Source organism: Cydia amplana, chromosome 2 (assembly GCF_948474715.1).
Source record: "Cydia amplana chromosome 2, ilCydAmpl1.1, whole genome shotgun sequence".
NCBI lineage: Eukaryota > Metazoa > Arthropoda > Insecta > Lepidoptera > Tortricidae > Cydia > Cydia amplana.
The window spans coordinates 8,721,328-8,743,223 of NC_086070.1; the positions used below are offsets into that span (position 1 = coordinate 8,721,328).

Genomic DNA, 21,896 nt, shown 5'->3' on the forward strand with positions numbered 1-21,896 from the left:
CTTTGGCATCAAAATTTTCCATTTAGCATCTGGCATATTTTTTAGCATAATTAGTGAATTGTGTCCCTAAGCCAAGTTTGAAACCTACTTGGTAGTTTAATCCATGCCACAACCGGTAACATCCTACCGCAGTAATATAAAGGTTGAATTACCATAAGAAAATTGAAACTCGCGCCATATATTACAATACTCATTGCTCGCGCCTCACAAAGTGGGTGTGCCAGCCAGAGTGTAACTATAGTTTTTGTTGTGCCTATTTTACATTAGCCACATCACATTAAATTTGACAGCACACAGGCTTGTTTTAAATTGTTTCCAAATTTTCCAATATAGGCCATTCTTGTCACAATTAAATCGAGAGAATCGGGCTATGCCTTCTCTGCATCAACAGCTACAAAGTGTGGGGAGCCACAATAAACGTCACGTTTCAATAGTACTTTGTGTTACAAGGGATCAAAATGATATATTTCCGTCAAGGGCGTACATTGAATCCTGAGCGTAATGAGGGATTCAAGTGTTAACGCCCAAGACGAAATAATTTTGATACCGTGTGACACATACTGCTTTTCACATCAACTATGAGGAAAATTAAAAAATCTTAGTGTTGACCTGTTGACACAATCTGATGCTTAAACAGATTATTTAAGCTAAAAAAAATGTAAAAATAGTGTGCTAGAACAGAAAAGTGTTACTTTGATTCCCCCTAGCAGGGAGGAACAGTGCCACTTTGATCCCTCCTAGCAGGGAAGAATAAGCTCTTTTAGAGGCTCGAATAGGTGGTGTGAAAAGAAATTTGGCATTTTAGCTAACCAAGTCAGTGCAAAGTTAGCTTGGTCTGACTCTATAAATTTTCAGAAACAGCATTATTTGTGTAGAAGACCCTCATTTTTAGTTACCTACCTACATATTGTTTACAATTTTTTTTAGCACATTTCTGGCATAATCTAGACATAAGTCTGGCATTTTTTCAAATTCCGAGTTGGCAACACTGTCTGCGACTAAGTTCATTCAATTCAGTGGTCGAATCCGTCGGGGCGGGTCGTCACTGTAACACGTAACATCACACCATATTTTTGTGTATTTTAACATTTTAATAGGCGACCTAACCCGACTTTAGTACTTAATAAAATCAGTCAAAATGTTACACCTTAAAAATATTGCGAAATCCGTAGCTCCGCCTTTAAAAAATGAAGCAGCCAACATGGTCAGAATCGCGCCTGCCGCTGCCAACGTTCTCTGCTGCCGAACTTACGCCAGCCATGAAATACCTGAGAGGCTTAAGGATATTCCTACAAGTGCAAATCCGAGGTTCTTTGACATGGTGGAGTATTTCTTCCATAGGGCCTGTCAGGTAGTTGAAGACAAATTAGTAGAAGATATGAAATCAAGGGTTCCCGTCGAAGAGAAGAAGAAGAAAGTGTCTGGTATCCTGAAACTGATGCAACCCTGTGACCACATTTTGGAACTCCAGTTCCCCCTGAGGCGTGACTCTGGAGACTATGAAATGATCCGCGGTTACCGCGCTCAGCATTCCTCCCACAGAACGCCTACTAAAGGAGGTAAGTGCCCTTAACATACATATATTTTTATTAAAATCGCTTATGTACATCATACGAGTAATTATATTGCTCCGCAATTAGTTAAATCCGATAATAGGGAAATTGTATTTATAGCACAAAGAGACACGTGATGTTGCCGGCTGCCGTAATGTTACGTAGGTTTCTAGCGACATTTACTGGGAGTGAAATAAAATCCATTTACCTACTCACCTATGGTTTTTTCAATTTGTGCTTTGTCCGTATTTGGTAAAATGTATCTAAAAATAAGTTAGAAATTCATTTAAATTTGAGACATGTAGGTAGGTAAGTTAACCTATTAGGTTAACCTTAGAAAATTGACACAAACAAGTAGGTAGATGCCCTCCTATGTGCTAGTTGTTTAGTCCAACTATTAAACGTAATTTTCTTAATTAGGTACTTGTTTCGCGCAGTTTAGAACATAAAACTGAAAATAAAAACAAAAGAGTTGTCTTAACTAATTTAATTTTGCGAGTGCTAAAATTTTAGGTTAGTTGCAAATGTTGCTATTGCTAGCTTGGCATGTCATGTCTAACAATAGATAGGTACCTCTACCTAGGTAATTAAACTAGCATGAAAGGAATAATATAGGTATAGTTTGTCAAAGGACTGTATCATTTCAAACATAGACAGAGAGAGAATCATACTATCTTAGTCTTACACTAGTACTAGCACCCAAAAGAAAAGGATGAGTATAGTTTTCCTGGTTCTTACTGACTGACGAATTGGTTTGACCAACTATAATTAGTTAATTGTAACAATTTTCAGGAAATAATGGCTAAAGACAGGATTTTATAGGTAGGGTGGGGAAATTCCCTTGTACTCATTAACATTGTTAAAATGTGGTGTAAAAAAAATGCTTATAGTTGGTCAAACCAAATTGTCAGTAAATAAGAACAAAAAGAACTATACTCATCCTTTTCTTTTGGGTGCTAGTACTAGTGAAGACAAAGATAGTATGATTCTCTCTGTCTATGTTTAAAATGAGACAGTCCTTTGACAAACTATAATATATAATTGCTCACAGAAGCAGTAGAGAGGGGTCAACTTATTATGGAAACCTATAAAAGTGAACCCGTCTTTGCTGACCCTGAAGGCCTAATAGAATAATTAGAATTAACTTTTGCATGCTTAGTTATTAAGTTAAAATAAATATTTAATTGACACAAAAAACCTACATCAAGAGCTAAACTAACTGCCATCAAACCGTTTCGCAGTTTGGCAGTCCTATTTGAATGTAACACCACAGAATAAATAATAGTACTAACTACAGAAGACTCACTTTCTAACAAAACGCGTCTGTTACGACCAGCACAGATATGGCCGCTAGGTGGCGACAGCGCCACGCGCTACCTGTAGCAAAGCGACGAAATTGCGGAATGAGACACGCCTGCCCTAGTAGCACGGTCGCATTTTTAACATTTATCACCATGCCAGTCACGTTCTAACAAGTATGTAAGTGCGAAAGTGACGGGCATAGTGATAGTCGATAAAAATGGAACCGTGCTGAGCCCGGTAACACCTATGTACCGTGTCTTATGAAAAATAAAAAATAAATCTAGAAAGGTCCTGCAATATAAGCACAGAGTGATAAAACCAGCCAAGAACGTGTCGGACCATGCATAATGAAGGGTTTCGCACATACATGCGTGTATTACGAAAAAAAAACAAGTTGCGGCGCTTTCGCCCTTTTATTATGGGAAGTGTTTTGGAGAAAAGTCGAAAACTGCTATATATCGGTGCCAGAACAAGCAGAACACGTTCAAAATAGGTATTTTCCGTGGAAAGTATTTCTTAAGTAGGCAGGTCACCAGGCAGGCAGGTGTAGGTACAGTCGCCATCAGATATATCTATCGAAGCAACCAAGGTGGTCACAAATATCTGAATACGCCTATATTGTCAAGCAAGGCGCTAGAATGCGTGTTCAGATATTTTTGAGCACCTCTGCCGTTCAGATATACCTATCTGATGGCGAACTAATTACTAGCAGATAGGTACCTAAATCAGTCAATCAGTTAATGACTTGTTGACACCGCCTAAAATCAGAACGTCACCATATCACCTGGATAACGTATGAACGTATCTGCACGTAGTTTCCAGCAGGCTAATAATAATATGTGATAAGGATAACTGATTCGACCGTGTTACCAAGCCCGCGACATGGGGGCTTGGCTCTGACGCGTCAACCGAAAACACTTCTGTAACAAGAAAATACACTTTCACGTTATTCCACTTGTATAATTTGAAGGTTGCGCGCCTAGATAATCATTCTAGCAAACTGAACATGAGCCCATGTTTATGAATTTGTGTAATGTAGTAGGTAGTTGTAGGTGTAGGTACCTAAACTACTCCGGGCGGTCACGTTTCACTATCGGAGTCATGAATGATGAAATGTTGACAACATCTCGTAGATGTTTATCAGATGATATTTTGATTGCTTATAAACATAAATAATACTTACCTAAGGTGGATATCTTAAATATCGCCTTTCGTATATACATTTTGATTATGGTTTACTATTTGTTTTCGCGTTTTCTAGTTTAGTAAACAAATGCAAACTTCCAAAATACCCCGAGTTTTTAGTGTTCCGTAAAACTATGTTCACGGAACACTTATGGGATCACTTCGGTCTTGCAAATCAGTTAAATGCGTAACACGCATACGGCCCGCCTGATGGTAAGCAGTCACCGTAGCCTATGGACGCCTGCAACTCTAGGCTTGTTACATGCGCGTTGCCGACCCTTTAAAACATGTCCACTGCTATTCTAGTTTAAAAAAAAACTACTTAGAATTCATTTATCATTATAGAAAACTATTAGCTGAACGCAATGTACATTGTACTGTTTTAAGGTTCGCCAGTTTTGTGGCCAAACCTGCTAAAACCGAAACTTGTTGGACACTAGAAATATACACGCTTCCTACGGTTGAGATAAAACATGTTTTTCTTTCCGCCAAGACCAAAATGACCTTGGTGGTTCACGCTCCCTGCCATACGCTCCCAAAAACAGTAGGTATTAACCTTACGTTGGCGTACGCCCTAGGTGGGTTCCAATTACATGGAAGGATTGCAAATATTTCACTCAACTTCTTAGTTTTGCTGACGGGCAGTAAATAAATAAGTACCTACCTATTGTCACTCGCTAGGTTTGCACGTGGGTAAATATCCATCCACCCACGCAGTAGATATTTTTATCTTGTAGGAATTTAGTGAAACAGATATTTCATACGTTTTTGGGTCGTTCTCGCATTTCGTGCAAATCGGTGTTTTCGGAAATTTACCAAAAATGTGGTGGCGTTTTCAAATATCTGTTAATGCAAGGTTGTAACATAGGGCCTAAAGTATATGTCTCTCCAATGAACAATTCTAAAAAGGTATGTATTTTCTTTATATGTACAATTAACACCCAATTTTTTCATTCATCTCTACATGTAACGCGTGAAGATATAACTTTGACCTACATTTTAACCTTAAGATACTACAAATAGAAAATTCGTTGTTTGTTCAATAAATGACTTATTTAGTTATGTTTTAAATCGTATAATATTAGAAGCTAGAAATAAATAATAAAAACTATACAGCCTTATAAGTGTATGGTTGAAGTAATTTCTTCATTACCGACGCGAGAAATAGATTAGCTATATTTTGCTATATAGCGAGGGTATATAGCGCCTACCGCCGATGCAACACATTGTTCGTCAATCAGTTGGCCACGTGATCTCGTAGCGGACGCCCGTATGCCGCTGTTAGCGAAAATATATACGATCTCTCCTGTCGGGAAGGAGTGTGGTTCTCGTTAGTCTTCATCGCCATCGCGTGATTTATACAGTAAGTAGCAAGTGTACATTATTATAATTATACGTAATGAAGTGTTTTAGTGTCGCCTTTCAGATGGTTTATTCTGCAAAAATAAGGTCTAATGCCAACTGATGTAGGCGACAAAAACTTCCAAAACTTCATTCATATCGGTTTCATTCACTTCTTTTCCTTCCAATTTTACTGGGGAAGGTAATGAATGACTTAAGAAGGTAATGATAATATATTCGAGGCAGTGCATTTAATGGAAAGAGGCTTAGTTATTATAAATATTACGTTGTTATAAACATTTAAAACTGTATATGATAATAGGGGAGCCCAACCGGGGAGCCTTTGTAGTCTAAGATGGTCGACCTTCACCGATATGTCTGACGGATGAAACTTACATATTATGAAAGAAAATATGTTCCTGAACATAAATAAATAGGGTTGCTTAAATAAATATGGTCAAGACTATTTTTAATTATTTTTTGAAAAAAAAAATTTTTTCTTCAAATTTCACCGATCTGTCTGACAAACGAAATAAGTTCCAATGGAAAGTATACAACTTGTACAATATAAATCAACTAGGTTGCCTATCTTTTTCCGGTCACTATTATGTGGTTATAGGGTTGCTTGCGAAAATCCGGTCACAAATAAGGGTTGCCAGGCTTTTAAATAAAATAAGAAGGGAAGACTTTTAGCGATAACTCATAAACGGCTTAACTTATCAAGTTTGCTTTAATTTTGTTTGAATGAGTTTATTAAGCACTATTTTTATGATTTTTTTTATATTTTTTGGATCGATTTTTCAAAAGTTAGAAGGAATAACCGTTTTTTGTTCTTTCTAAATTATTATTTCCGAAATGATTCACTTTATCAAAAAATGTTGTTTGCAAACTCCTATTTATTTTTAAAGACCTATCCAACGACACCCCACACTATAGGGTTAAAACGATAAAAAAAATTACATAGGTACAAAACGCGAATGATTTAAATATATTTTGTCTATGCTAATTTTTGAAAATTTGAAAACTATGTTTTATGTGATATGGTGCGCAAATGATCAAACCGACTTAACAAACACTTGGGGTTGACAATCTCGACTTATAATGATGATAAATAAATGGTAAATGTACCATCTAGCTTGAACATTATAAGTTGAGATTGTCAACCCCAAGTGTATGTCAAGTCGGTTTGATCATCTCCGCAGTGCTTAAGACACATGTTTTTAATATTGTTGATTTTAATTGGTGTTAATTTTCTTGAAATACAGTATTTTTATGTTTGATTTCATAAGTTTGTTTCATTACCGTCCACTGATAAAATTACCATCTCGGCCGAATTCATTACCAGCGCGTAGTTCATTACCAGTAGCCTTATTAAATGAAAAGTAATAACGTTACAAAGGTGCCTTTAGCAGAAAAATGTTAATAAATGAATCCACAAATTGACGAAACTCAAAAGTTTACCATTTAAAAGAAAAATTACAAATCGAGAGAATCTCACCGATTTGCACGAAATGAGAGAATGACCCTTTTCGTAAAATTTAGACACATAATTAGTATTCGCCATGTTATATTGTATTGCGAATGTGAACGCTTAGTTTTTGTTTTCCAATGCATTTATTAGTAACATTAAGTCCTTGGCCATGTGGTGGCCGGATTTAGAATAGCGCAAACCCCCACATAGGATAAGGGTGTCTTACAAGGCGACTAAGTCCACAAACGAAGCCAGAAGCAATTTCGTTACAGGGGAGATGGTACTCTTAGCATTGGTTTGCAATCCATCTAAGAGAAGGATACTCCAAAATAAAACCCGGAATGGAGTTCCGTAAGGCGCGAGTAGGGTCCAACCTGAAATAAGCGGCAGATTCCTGCAGCCGACCTGTCTCCACACGTATTGGCTCGCCTTTCCTGTGGGATAAGACAGTGAAGCCGAGAGGGTAATGCAGGTGCTGGGCATCCCTGCGTTTCCTTAATTCCATCCCAGGCGGTGTAATGGGATTTCTCTCCGGTTTTATACCATAAATCGTCTGCAAAAGACGCTAAGGCCAATGATTAAGTCCTACGCAGCGCAGGTACGTCCCGTCAACCTGCCTAGTTATTTTTGAACAAGTCTATGAACAAAGAACATACACATATAATTCACATCACATGCAATATTTGGTTCATTTATTTAACAAAGCTCTTCCTGCTGTTATTCACGCTGGTATTTTCGAGTAATTACCCAAACGTTGTAGCAGGCCACGGCGACAATACTAGCAATTTAAATGGCAATGACCTGTGGTTTAGTGTAACATTAACAGTGTTCGTATTAGAATTGTTGATACAATACAATACTCTTTATTGCACATAACTTCTCATACAAGAAAATAAAATAGCATTTTTTTTTCATACTTCGTGACCGTGATGGTGATGTCACGATCACATTCAATTTAGTAAGGGGCGTTTTGTGGTGTGGTAACATTTAAAAAATCTTGTCATCTAGCTTATTTCGGGCTATCAGGATTCAAGGATCAGTAAACATTAATTTTTAAAACTACATATAAGTACTCATGTCCAGAATTAGGTAAAGTAAACTGAATTTAATAACTAAGTGAATTATTGCTGATTCAGCCAGTTTTTCGTAATAAAAAAATAGATGTAGCTAATCAGGTGAACTTTTCGGCTTGGGATGGTTGAGTAAAAACAGTTCATCTATATGAGCTGAATACATGAAAGGCAGTAAATAAAATTAACTTTAATCCATAAAAACAGGAATACCGCAGATGTTGCGTTACTCTGGCTTATTCCACCGACACGTGTAGAACGAGTAAACAATGTCACTTATAAATAAATAAATATTACAGGACATTTTTACACAAATTGACTAAGCCCCACGGTAAGCTCAAGGAAGCTTGTATTGTGGGTACTCAGACAACGATAGATATAATATACACATACATAAATACATAGAAAACACCCAAGACTCAGGAACAAATATCTGTGCTCATCACACAAATAAATGCCCTTACCCAGACCCCACCTTACCTTACCCAGACCCAGACCTTACCTTATTCGAACCCAGGACCGCGGCTTCACAGGCAGGGTCACTACCCACTAGGCCAGACCAGTCGTCAAACTTATGTATGTATAAACATGTTTTCATCCGCAGGTATTCGATTCTCAACGGACGTGACCAGGGACGAAGTGAAGGCGCTGTCCGCGCTGATGACCTTCAAGTGCGCCTGCGTCGACGTGCCCTTTGGCGGCGCCAAGGCCGGCATCAAGATCAACCCCAAGGAGTACTCCGAGCACGAGCTCGAGAAGATCACCCGCCGCTTCACGCTGGAGCTGGCCAAGAAGGGATTCATTGGTGAGTTCACTTCAGCGTCGTGTTACGTCGGGGAATGTCGTCGTGTCGGACTTCTCTAGAGTCGTGACCTTCGTATGTTTCACGGCCGCGGCGCAGGCGAACTGGTTGTAAGATAGAATGACGCACGATAGTTTCAACTAAATTTGATAATGAGGTTCGGGACGGAGTGCAATGACCTGTACGGCTAGTCGCATTTTTACGACACTGGGTTTGAATCTTCATTGTAGAATACTGGTCAATATAGATAATGGTTAAACAACTAATGGCCAGCTTTCTTTCCTTATTATCGAACCGCACCGGGGTCGGCATTCGGAACGGCAGTGGTAGCGTTTTTTGCTAGCGCATAAAAAAATACTACATATTTTAATTTATCCTTTTTGAAGTTTTTTTTTATTGCACAATGTGCAGCATAGCTTTACAATGGTCTTCCCTTACGGCGCTTGCTCCAACAATGTTATATTTAATATTACCAATTAGGTTACAAATAATATTTTTTATTTATGGTTTTGTCATATTAGATTAGAATTACATTCAATAAAGTGTATAGGAGTACTAGGTGTAGGTACCACCAGATAAGAAGTTAACAATGTATTGGAATAGGTCAAGCAGGAATTTTAACCGGCACACCTACTGTTGGGAACAAGCCAACTGTGCTCCCACCAAATGATCGATTATAGCTTTTGACACTTTTAAACACTACTTTTCTCTCGAACTCATTTTTTGCAGATTCTCCTGAACTCTGAATTATTAGTATTCTGAATTAGATATTTATTTTTAAGAAAATCTTATTCAAATTATATACAGGGTGTACAATTCAAACGGGGTCGTTAGGGGAAATCGGAGACTACAAGAGATAAGGTGATTTGCAAAATTGTATTTAGAGATTATTAAGGGTGGGAATAGAACCCCGTAATTGCTGACGTATTCTAGTGTTTTATTAATCATTACATAGTATAAAACAAAGTCGCTTCCCGCTATCTGTCTGTATGCTTAGATCTTTAAAACTTGGCAACGGATTTTGATTTGATTTTTTTAAGAGGATTCGAGAGGAAGGTTTATGTATAATTTGTTACACCGTGCGTAGCCGGGGCGCGTCGCTAGTATCTAATATTTCTCTATGCTAATACATACAGCAGATCAGATGTTTACAATATAGGTACATATGTAGTTTGTTTTAACTGACTGTTTTGCAAGCGAGTCATGTAATTGCTGGATGACATAACAAATTCTAAGCTAGTTATTGATTCAGGTCAGTGACCTAGATTACCTAGGTTAAAAGTCAACAGTCTAGCAAATTGCATAATGGTTCTAGACTGATGTTCCTATTATTACCGGACTGTTACAAGCACTGGAGAACCAGCATAAGTGTGGTCTCCAATGTCATGCTTCTGAATACTTAAGGTTATTCTAATGGAGTTATTATTAAATCTATCCTCGCTGGACTCTTTTCCTATCTTGCTGATAAGAGGGACTGGAAAACAAAACAACATAATAATAATATGTGACATTCCACGGGTAAAGGTACCTTAGCCGTACGGTACCGGTAGGCGGTGGGCGCTTACGCTATTATTAACGACGCTCCGATACCAATGCGGTGCTACGCGATGTGAGCGTCAACCGCCATACGGTACCTTCACCCGTGGAACGTCACATACCTTTCTCTGTCCTTCTCAACACAATGTGTCTTGAAAATGATAGTTTTAATAAATAACCCCTTATGCTTTGTGTAGTCCTGATGTGGTTAAATGTTCAGTGTTGCGCTACCCCAAGTAAATATGTGCGAGACGTGAATAACACATTAATAAGGTATTATTTGGTGTGCCAATATAACTAGCCTCAAGTCAAGCATGTTGATCAGTGTTGTGACAAAATATGTACATAGTCAGTGCTAAACTGCTAATGCTGTCAACTGGAACACAATAGCTAACTAAATTAACACTGATTTATGATTTTCAGATTTATTGTTAATTGTTATAGGTTAGCGCTCATATGTATTTAGTTATTTACCTACGTATTGAAAAACGATTTTGCAATTGATTTTACAAGCTATTAAAGAAATAATAAAGAAAACAAGCTCCTTGCTTAAAATTTGTTTGACCCCCCCCCCCCCTCCCACGGTAGGAAAGAAGTTATCAGCCTTATCAGGTAAAATGCCTAAAAATAACAATTCGAATACCTTTGATAAACTGACAAATTTATCTCGACCGATCGCGCGACCTTAACGTTTTTGCTTAGTAACTTGCGATATCAGATAATAAAATATAAAAATGGACGAAATATAGCCCACGAAAATACGATAAAGCCATTAATTTACATATTCGCTATCGACTTATTCTGCCGTATGATGGAGCCTGTTATCAGCGTGACAAAGCAGATGTCACTTTTTAACGAGCTGTCACGTAGACCTACGACCATGATAAAATTGATAAACGTTCTGGCAAGCGTATAATAATCTGCGAACCCAGGCAAGGTAGTGAAGGTACATGGAATGCAGTTCCTAATGCAGTTGGAAAATAGATCATGATGAACGCTGATAGTGACTCAGATAATTTGAATAATTTTGATTTGCAGAATAAGGAATAAGGATGATTGAGTTGAGTGTGATAGTTCTGAAAGACGAAGATATGAACATTGTACTGTACCGAAATACTACAATTTAATGATTCTGTTTTTCTGGAAATGTATTTAACTTTCGCATTATGAGTTTGTTATATCAAATGTAAGAAATTATGTCACATGCTAAAACATATAAGTGGATAGCTTTCAGACAATAATTGTAGTTGAATTTGATAATAGGGATGATGACACATGTTGAATTTTATAACAAAATCTAGTAAAATAGATAGCAAACGAGCAATTTATCACAATAATGTGGATATTAAAATAAAATATTGAAAAATTACAAAATTACAGGACCTGAAAGTTTCAAAATTTAAGTTTTTTTTTAACTTCCAAAAACGATAAAAGTAAGGATACCATTCGATTCCTTACATTTCATCCAAAAAAATATTGTATAGCAACTATATACATAAACGCAATATTTCACCGACAAAAACGAAATTTTCTTGTTTTGTCCATACTACAAGATGGGCGATGACGTCACGGCCCCTGGCCGTTTTGTATAGAGCGTTTCGCGAGTGAAGTGCGACTGTCGGACTTTGACTACAATTTCCGACGAGTCGAGCTGTAGTAGAAAAATGCCCAAGGTCGCTTCAAAAGTAACAGTTTAAGGTCGAATGAAAGCAAATACATACCTACGAATTGTCATATCTTCAGGTGACAAGTAAAAGTCACTAATTACTATTAAATATTGAAACAAACATCAACCTTCTTTTCGTACTAATATGGTTCACTATGGCTATGAACTTGTGGAGGTACTTAGCTTTTGCTTGTCACCTGATTTGACGAAAACTTTATTCACTAGTTCCAATAATTGTCGACTCCCGCAGGGCCCGGTGTGGACGTGCCCGCCCCCGACATGGGCACCGGCGAGCGCGAGATGTCGTGGATCGCCGACACGTACGCCAAGACCATCGGCTACCAGGACATCAACGCGCACGCCTGCGTCACCGGCAAACCCATCAACCAGGTCGGTACGGTACCACTCGACGGTCCCGGCGCGGAAACCGAGCGCGAGATGACGTGCATCGCCGACTACTATCGATTCTTGGCCAAAAGTGGGCCAGATGTTGACGTGGCTCAGTCCCTTAATGTGTGTCTTGTCACAGTTGTCACATTCGGGTCTGACATCGCTATTTAATACAAAGTTAGCCGCGTCACCTTCTGTCGCCGGAGACAAAGAGTCCGAGAACGTGCTAGAACTATGAAAGATAATAACTTATTTTTCCCAGATACATTTTGGTACATCATTGTTTTGTTTGTCAGCCAGATGATAAAACTAAAACTTCTTTTCATGAGATAATACAAATTAAACGGACAATGCAATATTTATTTTCTTTTGTCATGTCTAAGAATAAGCCATTATGTAGGTAGGTACTTAAAAATAATATTGACTATGTTATGTTTTTCAATTTTAAAATGTCTGTTTTTGACCGCACAGGGAGGCATCCACGGCAGAGTGTCGGCCACTGGCAGGGGCGTGTTCCACGGACTCGAGAACTTCATCAACGAGGCCAACTACATGAGCATGATCGGTAAAATATTGTGTTTTATCATAGTCTTGAACATTTCTTGTTCCAATCATCTACTTATTACCAACCAAGCGGACCAACCAACCAATACAAGCGGACGGGGATTCGTGAAACGGGCCCCAGGAATCTTACCTTAATTAGTTACATACTCACGATTAATTATGTTGATGATTAATTAAGCTCTGGTTAAATAAGTTCAGTCATGTGACGTAGGTAATCCCGAATTTAATAATAACAGTTATTAATAATGTAATCTAGTTGATATGGGTTGATAAGGCGATAAGTTACCAATCAGGAGCCAGTCATGTCTTTATTACTAGCTGAATGTTATCACGTCATCGAATCGGTGCGATTGTAGTTCTTAGTTTATCTCTGTTTACGATCTCTACCTACCTACCACGAAAAATATACAATAGGTATTTCGTTTAAATTTAGATATGCAGTAGATATTTCTTGATTTATTCATAGTTGGTTAATTGCTCGTGTCCCACTGCTGGGAAGAGTTCTCGTCTCATTGTTTCCACTTACGGGTACTACGTCTGGCCATTCCGCCGGGAAGGGGTCCAGTTCGATCAGCCATCGATGGCAGGATTTGCCACGTCTCCTATTACTCCTATATAAGTTTCCGGAGCCCTTCAACTGAATAATTAAAAACACCTCTAAGAACTGTGTAGTCCACACGCCGCTCCGGTACGTAAGGGAGACATCGTTATACACGCATATCCTCCCGAGTCCCAGAGGCCGTTATAATGCATTATTGCAAAATATAATTTTACAGTACATATGGTGCTACTTTCCCAAACTAGTGCGGGAAATAGCCTTTCCGTGCGTATGTCGAAAGTTTAAAGTGCCATAGTACTGTGTACGATACACGTGCGAATAGGTAATTCGCAACTCGTGTCGATTTAAAACACTCCCTTCGGTCGTGTTTTAATTTATCGCCACTTGTTTCGAATTTCCTCTTTTCCGCACTTGTATCGTAAATAACTACTACGTCACCCTAAGTCCGTAAGTGGGATTTTCTCCCCACTACGCGAGGAGAAAATCTCACTTCCTAGCCAAGGCAAGACGTAAAACTTTAGACAAACCACGGGCGGTAATTCGTAAAGCCCCAGATTGCATATTTAAGGACCTCACGTTCGGTTCGGGCCACAAACACCTGCGATCTGGAGCATTCACGAATTCACCTCCATGTAATGTACTATTAAACAATGATATTATATAACCATAGATAGGTTATACTCATTGAGGAGCACAAAAAATACTTCCATATTTATTTCTGTGCCTACGAAGAAATCTGTTATTTTTGATTAATTTTCTCATTCCATCGATCTTTGTCACACTCGTTGTTAAACATAAGGTTGACCCTTTCTCTTTCGGTGTGCGGGAGCTCGTTAGCACGTGCACATTCCTCGCTTGTCCAGCCGCGACTAAAGGAAACTTGTCCAATTTGTCACAAGTTAAGCGCTTCAATTTTGGAACGCCTATAACCTATCTTGAGTTATAAATCATTGTTAAACTGTACTAAATAAAACAAGGTTCCAAATTCAAAAACAAAACTAAAGCTTCTGGGACTTATAACTATATGTATAATATATGAACCGCCTAAGCATGCATGAGCTAAAAGTGTGATTGTTGCAGGCACGACCCCCGGCTGGGGCGGCAAGACGTTCATCGTGCAGGGCTTCGGTAACGTGGGGCTGCACACCTGCCGCTACCTGGTGCGCGCCGGCGCCACCTGCATCGGCATCATCGAGCACGACGGCTCCATATACAACCCCGACGGCATCGACCCCAAGGTACAAACCGGGGATGTTGCGGATGTAGATTTTTTGACATCCGCGGATGCGGATATTTAAAGGCTCACATCCGCGGATGCGGATGCGGATGTCAAGATTAGGTACTTAGAAAACGTCAAATATTACATTTTTAGTATTTTTTTAATAAAAAAAAACGAAACGTTTTGTATTTGAGTAAGAATATAGATGTGTTACCTATATTTAATAAACAGTAACTTGGCCGACTTTTCTGGATCTAGACGATTTCGTTATAGGTAATGACGAAATTACCTAGCACTTACGACGCCGCTAAGACCGACTTGTTCAACATCCGCATCCGCATAAGCTCCGCATCGATTTTATGCGGATGCGGATGTTGAAAATAATGCGGAAGTTCCGCGGTTGCGGATGCGGATGCGGATGTTCGCAACATCCCTGGTACAAACCGGCCTGCCATACTGGCATACATGGCAAAGAATAGCTAGAGACCGACACAAATGGCGTGATATGGAGGAGGCCTTTGCCCGAAACTGGGCGTCCAAACAAACCTAACATAGATTTGCTTAACCTTACTCTAATACTTAATAAAAATTAAATTCTGCACTAACTAAAACTAAATATTAAAAATTAAATATGTATGTAAATGGCACTAACTATCTAAGAAAGAAACTGTATAACGTTTGGAAATAAAGAGCTTTATTATTATTATACTGGCATAGGTCTCTTGCCGCCCACTGGTTGGCATAGGCATCTAAGTGTACACCCAGCTGCAAAAGTGCATGGCCACTATGAATAGAATTGATTCATAAAATGGCCGTGCGGTTTTGCAGTTCGCTGTAACCACTTATCCCGGTCCGAAGCAAGTCTCATTCAGAAATTTCAATTTTCAGCGTTTTAGGCCATAATATCTGTGAGACCGAGCTTTGCTCGGAAAACATATACAAATTCGAAAATGCGCGTTTTCTCAGAGATAAAACCTAGCTAAATCGATTGTTCGCCCCCGAAAACCCCCATATAGCAAATTTCATCGAAATCGTTAGAGCCGTTCCCAAGATCCACAAAATATATATACATTTAAATAAATACAAGAATTGCTCGTTTAAAGTTATAAGATTCGGCCCATCTATAGTATCCATCAACATTCTGTTTCAACTGCCATCACTTTATTTGTCAACGTCACACAAACGCACACAAAAGTTAAACAAAATATTTTAATCATGATATACCTGCCCTTGAGAGCTAGGATTTAATGGTCCGGAAAATTAAACTGCTACGCATGTCAGCTAAACATACAACATACATAGGCTTAACAATGATAGGAAGGCACTGCGTATTGTTCTTCGTTACGTAATTGTTTAATTTTCACTTGTTTGTGAAATGATAAAGCACTTTGTTATCTCAGAAATATGCTCAAGTATCAGATATTCTTATCAGAGTTTTTAATATTCACGGTCACGTAAATAGCACTGATTGTAATGCCGGACAAAAATAAAAGGCATGAAAAATTTTACTCGGTAACTTAATTTTTAAGTGTAATTAATTGTAGAGTCTCCATCCCATATATCGAGGCGACCAAGGTACTCAAAAATATCTAAACATGAACTTTCACGTCTTGTTAATAGAGGCTTTGTTCAGATATTTACGAACACTTTAGCCACTCTGACATATCTGATGGCGACTATGTACTCAGTTTTTGAAAATCAGGCTGCTTACTATTACGTACTTTTTTCATCGCAGAATTAACCTCCTAAGTCCCTGCGTACAAATTTTTGTACATATTCCAAAAAATATTTTGAACTTTCATTGAGTAACTAAGGGTTCCAAATTCAAAAACAAAACAAATGCTTCTGGGTCTTAGGAGGTTGAGTAATCGAAATAAATTTCTTCATTTATGTAATCTTCAAGCTAGGTTATGCTGAATGCAAGAAGCCAAAAATAGATATCGAAAATTCGCATATAATGCTACCATGAATCAGATAAGTTCTCATCTGCGATTAAGTGAAATTATGAGTTGAACCTATGTTACCGGATAGAACCTTGTAGTAGAATTGGACATATTCATCCTTAAATCAACTACATAGGTAAAGCTTTGGATTCCTCCGAAAACGGTGCCGTCATATTACGGCCGCTATATAGCGTTGACTGACGTCACCAGAACGTTGTCTATGTAAACAAGATGGCGCGGTTTCCTAGACGGCGTTACGTTACGTTGATTGTCAACGGAACGTAAGATGACGGCCGTCATGACCTTGTCGATAGTTTCGTGAACGTTTTATTAGATAGCGGTGACGCCATTTTGAATAAATGACACGAGATTTGAATAAATGATTCCGTACTACGATTATTTTCCTCTTCTGATGATATTTCATCCTCCAAGTAAATTATAGATGATCAAGCAAATCTTGTCAGTAGGAAAAGGCGCGAAATTCAAATTTTCTATGGGACGTTATCCCATCGCGCCTACATTTTCAAATTTGCCGCTTTGACCTTGGTGGATGACGGTGTGTTATGACGCCGTGGTACTTTCCACATGTCGCCACCGTAAAGACGGCCGTCTTTTGCGGCCGCTATATGACGGCCGTCATATGACGGCACCGTTTTCGGAGGAATCCAAAGCTTAAGCGTTTGCATTGAAACAGTACATGAGACAAAGTTAACCATATGGTATTTGCAGGCCCTTGAGGACTACAGGATCGACAACGGCACGGTGGTGGGCTTCCCCGGCGCCAAGCCGTACGAGGGCGAGGGGCTGCTGTACGAGAAGTGCGACATCCTGGTGCCCGCCGCCGTCGAGCAGGTCATCCACAAGGAGAACGCGCACAAGATCCAGGCCAAGGTACCACTCACGGTTGTACACTTTATCCTGTTGCAATAAGGTTGCACGTCACCACAAGGCGGACACGCCATACATCAAAAACCGGCCAAGTGCGAGTCGGACTCGCGCACGGAGGGTTCCGCACCATCAACAAAAAATAGAGCAAAACAAGCAAAAAAAACGGTCACCCATCCAAGTACTGACCCCGCCCGACGTTGCTTAACTTCAGTCAAAAATCACGTTTGTTGTATGGGAGCCCCCACTTAAATCTTTATTTTATTCTGTTTTTAGTATTTGTTGTTATAGCAGCAACAGAAATACATCATCTGTGAAAATTTCAACTGACAGACGGACGGACGGACGGACAGCGGAGTCTTAGTAATAGGGTCCCGTTTTTACCCTTTGGGTACGGAACCCTAAAAATGATTTGCGTTTATATGTGTGCGCGGCACGTCTGTACACGCGTCATTGAGTTTCTGACGGAATCCTGACATGCTCTCAGTAGAGCGACTTACGCACACATTCATGTCGCGGGCGAGGTAATCCGAGTCGGGGCGGGGCGGTGCGTGTCCGTTCTGTATGATAATACTATTACTTATTCTGTGACGTTACTCAACAATGGCATAACACAGTCTATTCTTACACTCAAGTCTTATTTTATTTACGACTCACAGTCATAATTTATTTCCATACTTGACACCAAAAGTACTTAGTAATACATATAGTACATACCTACCTATTAATGGCAATGTACATATCCATAGCATAATTCTGTCTGTCTCTCTATCTATATTATCTCCTAAGAATATTGCTATAGCTATTGAAATGCCAACAACTCAAACAATTGTTGCATCTCTTTCCGTAATATGGCAAACGAAAGTGCCTCTGCATAAACGTAATTGTCCTTTTCTCAAACATGCAATGAAATGTCGTCGCTCCGGGCGTTATATCAGGCTTCGAAGTATCACGTTTAGGGCGGAGCAACTCCAGAGAACTGTAAAGGAATTTCATACGAAATTGAAGGCCTAGGCCGAGAAGTAATTTTTTTTTTATTCTAATGTAAACATGGAGTCTGTGTCCATGAACAGACTAAACAGCCGAATTATATATTTATTTTTTATTTTTGGTGAATGAATGGTTATCGGACCAAAATATCCGTGTTAACGCCTGTTATACACGAACGTACTGATTTTAAGAATACGAATCTGTATGATTCAATGTGTTGATGAATAAATTTAAAATTTTGTCTATACGTAAGTCACCAGAGACCATAGACAATATTTAAAATCCTCTGCATTTATTTTATTTATAGAAATTGAGATTCTTATTATCAGATTGTGTATAATGGCCCTAATAAGGTCTATTCGAACACGCAAAATACGGACGACTTCCATAAAAAAAAAATATTATGGCGGGATTGGAAGGAAAATTAAAAAACTTTTGTTGTGAAGTTGGATTTTTATTATAAAGATTATAAATTTGTTTTTTTGAGTGGTGTATTTTTTTTATTTCATTGCATGTTTGAGAAAAGCACTATACATGCCTAGCCGTGAAAAGGTCTTGCCGGCTTCGTATCACTATCCGGCCTCCCTACGGTCGGCCGGCTATACCTACTCACCCGGCAAGCCCTTCTTTCCCGGCGTCTGCAGTAATGTACTATTGTGCATACGCAGATAATCGCCGAGGCCGCTAACGGCCCCACGACGCCCGCCGCCGACAAGATCCTGATCGACCGCAACATCCTGGTGATCCCCGACCTGTACATCAACGCCGGCGGTGTCACCGTCTCCTTCTTCGAGTGGCTCAAGAACCTCAACCACGTCTCGTACGGCCGTCTCACCTTCAAGTATGAGCGCGAGTCCAACTACCACCTGTTGGGTAAGTTCCGATCTTTCAGACCTATTAGTTTATACTTGTACTAAAACTGAAAGCAAAACGACAGGCCGCAGACTTGGTTAATTTCTTCAATGTAAACAAGTACAGAACCGCGTCCATTTAAATATACGGGTGTCATTCTGAATCCCTAACAACGTTTATTCTAAAGTCACTTGCCCTAACTGGTTTGTCCTAATGGGCACATGCCATAAAGATCAATTGTCATAACGATTATTTTCCATAATGTAAGGTTCTGAAAAATGGTTAGGTTTTAGAACTTGCTGCCACAAAAGTGGGTTAGGTTAGGGTTCAACTGCGACCCTCACAAAAAAGAAAATATGCATAATAACATTAGGATAAGTAATCAATATTAGGATAACCAAAATTAGGGTTTTTAGTGTTAGGACAACTGATCATTATGACAAACAATATTAGGAAATGCATCAATAGGAGAAAAGACTTTAGGGATTTAGATATAGATCCAAATATACATACCTTGTAGTTGTAGGTGGGTGTTAGAGAGTCGTAATTCACATTAACAAGTACATTTCTCTTTAGCTTTCGCGCTCTCTCGAGCCTAGTTAAGTGTCCCACTGCTGGGCAAAGGCTCTCCCACGGTTTTCCATAACTCTTGGTGTCATCAAGCAATATTATTTTTTTTTTTCTCGAACTGTCGGAACGGTTAGATACTAGTGTATATGAAACGCACACTCGACGTCACGTTCAAATGAACTTCTCCTACATTTAGTTATAATTAAACGTTATATATATTTATACAGTCAACAACCCTATTGAACTTATGTGCTTATTGTGTCTTTTTTCTTTTTCCTTGTTTGTTTTATTTTGTTACTGTGTTTTGCGACAATAAATGACTTTTTATTTTATTTTATTTATTTATTAAAGAACGTATTGAATGATTTCAGAGTCCGTCCAAGAGTCTCTGGAGAGGCGCTTCGGGCGCGTGGGCGGGCGCATCCCCGTGACGCCGTCCGAATCCTTCCAGAAGAAAATCGCCGGCGCCTCCGAAAAGGACATCGTGCACTCCGGCCTCGACTACACCATGGAGCGCTCCGCGAGGGTAAATACCACTCCCTGTTTAGCACTTCACAGCACAGCACCTGTGTAGCACATCACAGTGGAATTTAATAGAGTTGGGCCACGTTAATTTTTCTAGTCTAGCAGCAATCTTTCTAAAGGTAATCTTTGAAAAAAAAACTATATTTCTACTGCTAATTCAAATACAAAATCGAATGGATCTTAGTTGTTTTAGAAAGAAAATTAAATAACTACCTCAAAGATCCATTGCAATGGCTCGCTTGCTAAGGGCTGTCCATAAATTACGTCATCTATTTGACCCCCCTCCCCCCTAAAATCATCCTTCGAATGACCCCGTTTCCTCTTACGTCTTGCTACCATCATCCGATGTCCAGACCCCTCCCCCCTAATTTGAAATGACGTAATTTATGTATAGCCCCTAACTCGTTACCCGTAATCAGTGTTAACTGACAATCTTCACTGAACATTACTTAAAAAACATTTCAATTTTTAACTGTGAGTTAAATCTGATTGTGGGTCTGAGCGCCCTTATAAACGTTAAACCGGGTATTAAGCATTTACGTTTGCGCAGGCTATCATGAAGACAGCCATGAAGTTCAACCTGGGCCTGGACCTGCGGACGGCCGCGTACGCCAACTCTATCGAGAAGATCTTCACCACCTACGCTGACGCCGGCCTCGCCTTCTAAACGCGCTCTAAATTACCAAGTATTTTCTGCATTTTTAGATCCTCCTTTTAGCTCCTATGCACTTAAGTGTACCTATAACTATTAAGACATTATATTCACAGTATTTTTGTGGGGTCTCTATTGTTTCCCAAATAGTTTTAAGCCATAATGTATTGTTTGCTCGTATTTTCGTTACTCATAATTCATTTGGTTCAGAAACCCGTCAGTTTTCAGGATTGCCATAAAACAAACCTAACCTAACTTATCCATAGGATAACCTAACGAAAATCCTGAAATGTTAACGGTTTCAGTTTTATGACTAATGATAATATGACAAACAATACATTATGACTAAAAACTTTATGGGAAACAACGGGACCCCATTTTTGTGACTAACCCTTTGACCGCTAAAGACGTCGCCTGACGCTCGCGGTAACAGACCAATATCAATCTTCGGGCATTCCGCCAAGGTTCACGATGTCGCGCCGCGCGCGATAGGCGTGGCGTTCAAAGGGTTAATGGAGTCATCATGGATTTTTTACGTTAATCTAAGTGAATCTTTGTTAAACATTTAAGTGAAAATCTAATTTTCTTATTGTATTGTCATGAATTTTCGAAATAAAATATTGTTTTATGTTTACTCTCATTGTTTAATTTATAATTTAGGCACTTAATAACCCTTATAATAGGGACAGGAACCGGTAACCAATAATAGGGTATTACCTCGGGTAAATGATAAACCCTATCAATTGATAGGGTTTGTAAAAACAACTCTATTATATCATTCATTCAATCATATCATTGACGTACCCAAGCGAAAATCTAAC

At 39.0% G+C, this 21,896-nt stretch overlaps 2 protein-coding genes across 2 annotated transcripts in view; both read left to right on the forward strand.

Annotated features, from left to right (window-relative positions):
* LOC134658582 (transmembrane emp24 domain-containing protein 3) overlaps nucleotides 1–21,896 on the forward strand; it is a 263,572-nt gene that overhangs the window by 238,919 nt on the left and 2,757 nt on the right. The gene's annotated exons all lie outside the window — the stretch shown is intronic.
* LOC134658266 (glutamate dehydrogenase, mitochondrial) lies at nucleotides 996–21,197 on the forward strand. Its single transcript, XM_063513879.1, has 9 exons — nucleotides 996–1,559; nucleotides 8,527–8,727; nucleotides 12,177–12,316; nucleotides 12,788–12,881; nucleotides 14,520–14,677; nucleotides 17,331–17,492; nucleotides 19,145–19,349; nucleotides 20,270–20,424; nucleotides 20,974–21,197. Exons 1-9 carry the CDS (start codon nucleotides 1,139–1,141, stop codon nucleotides 21,088–21,090), a joined length of 1,653 nt encoding a protein of 550 aa, XP_063369949.1. The 5' UTR covers nucleotides 996–1,138; the 3' UTR covers nucleotides 21,091–21,197.

Excerpts from the sequence above, each read along its gene's own strand:
- LOC134658266 (XM_063513879.1), top strand. The coding sequence starts at position 1,139 with ATGTTACACCTTAAAAATATTGCGAAATCCGTAGCTCCGCCTTTAAAA. Across the intron at positions 1,560-8,526 it reads CAGAACGCCTACTAAAGGAG|GTATTCGATTCTCAACGGAC; the intron begins GTAAGTGCCCTT and ends TTTCATCCGCAG. Across the intron at positions 19,350-20,269 it reads GTCCAACTACCACCTGTTGG|AGTCCGTCCAAGAGTCTCTG; the intron begins GTAAGTTCCGAT and ends GAATGATTTCAG.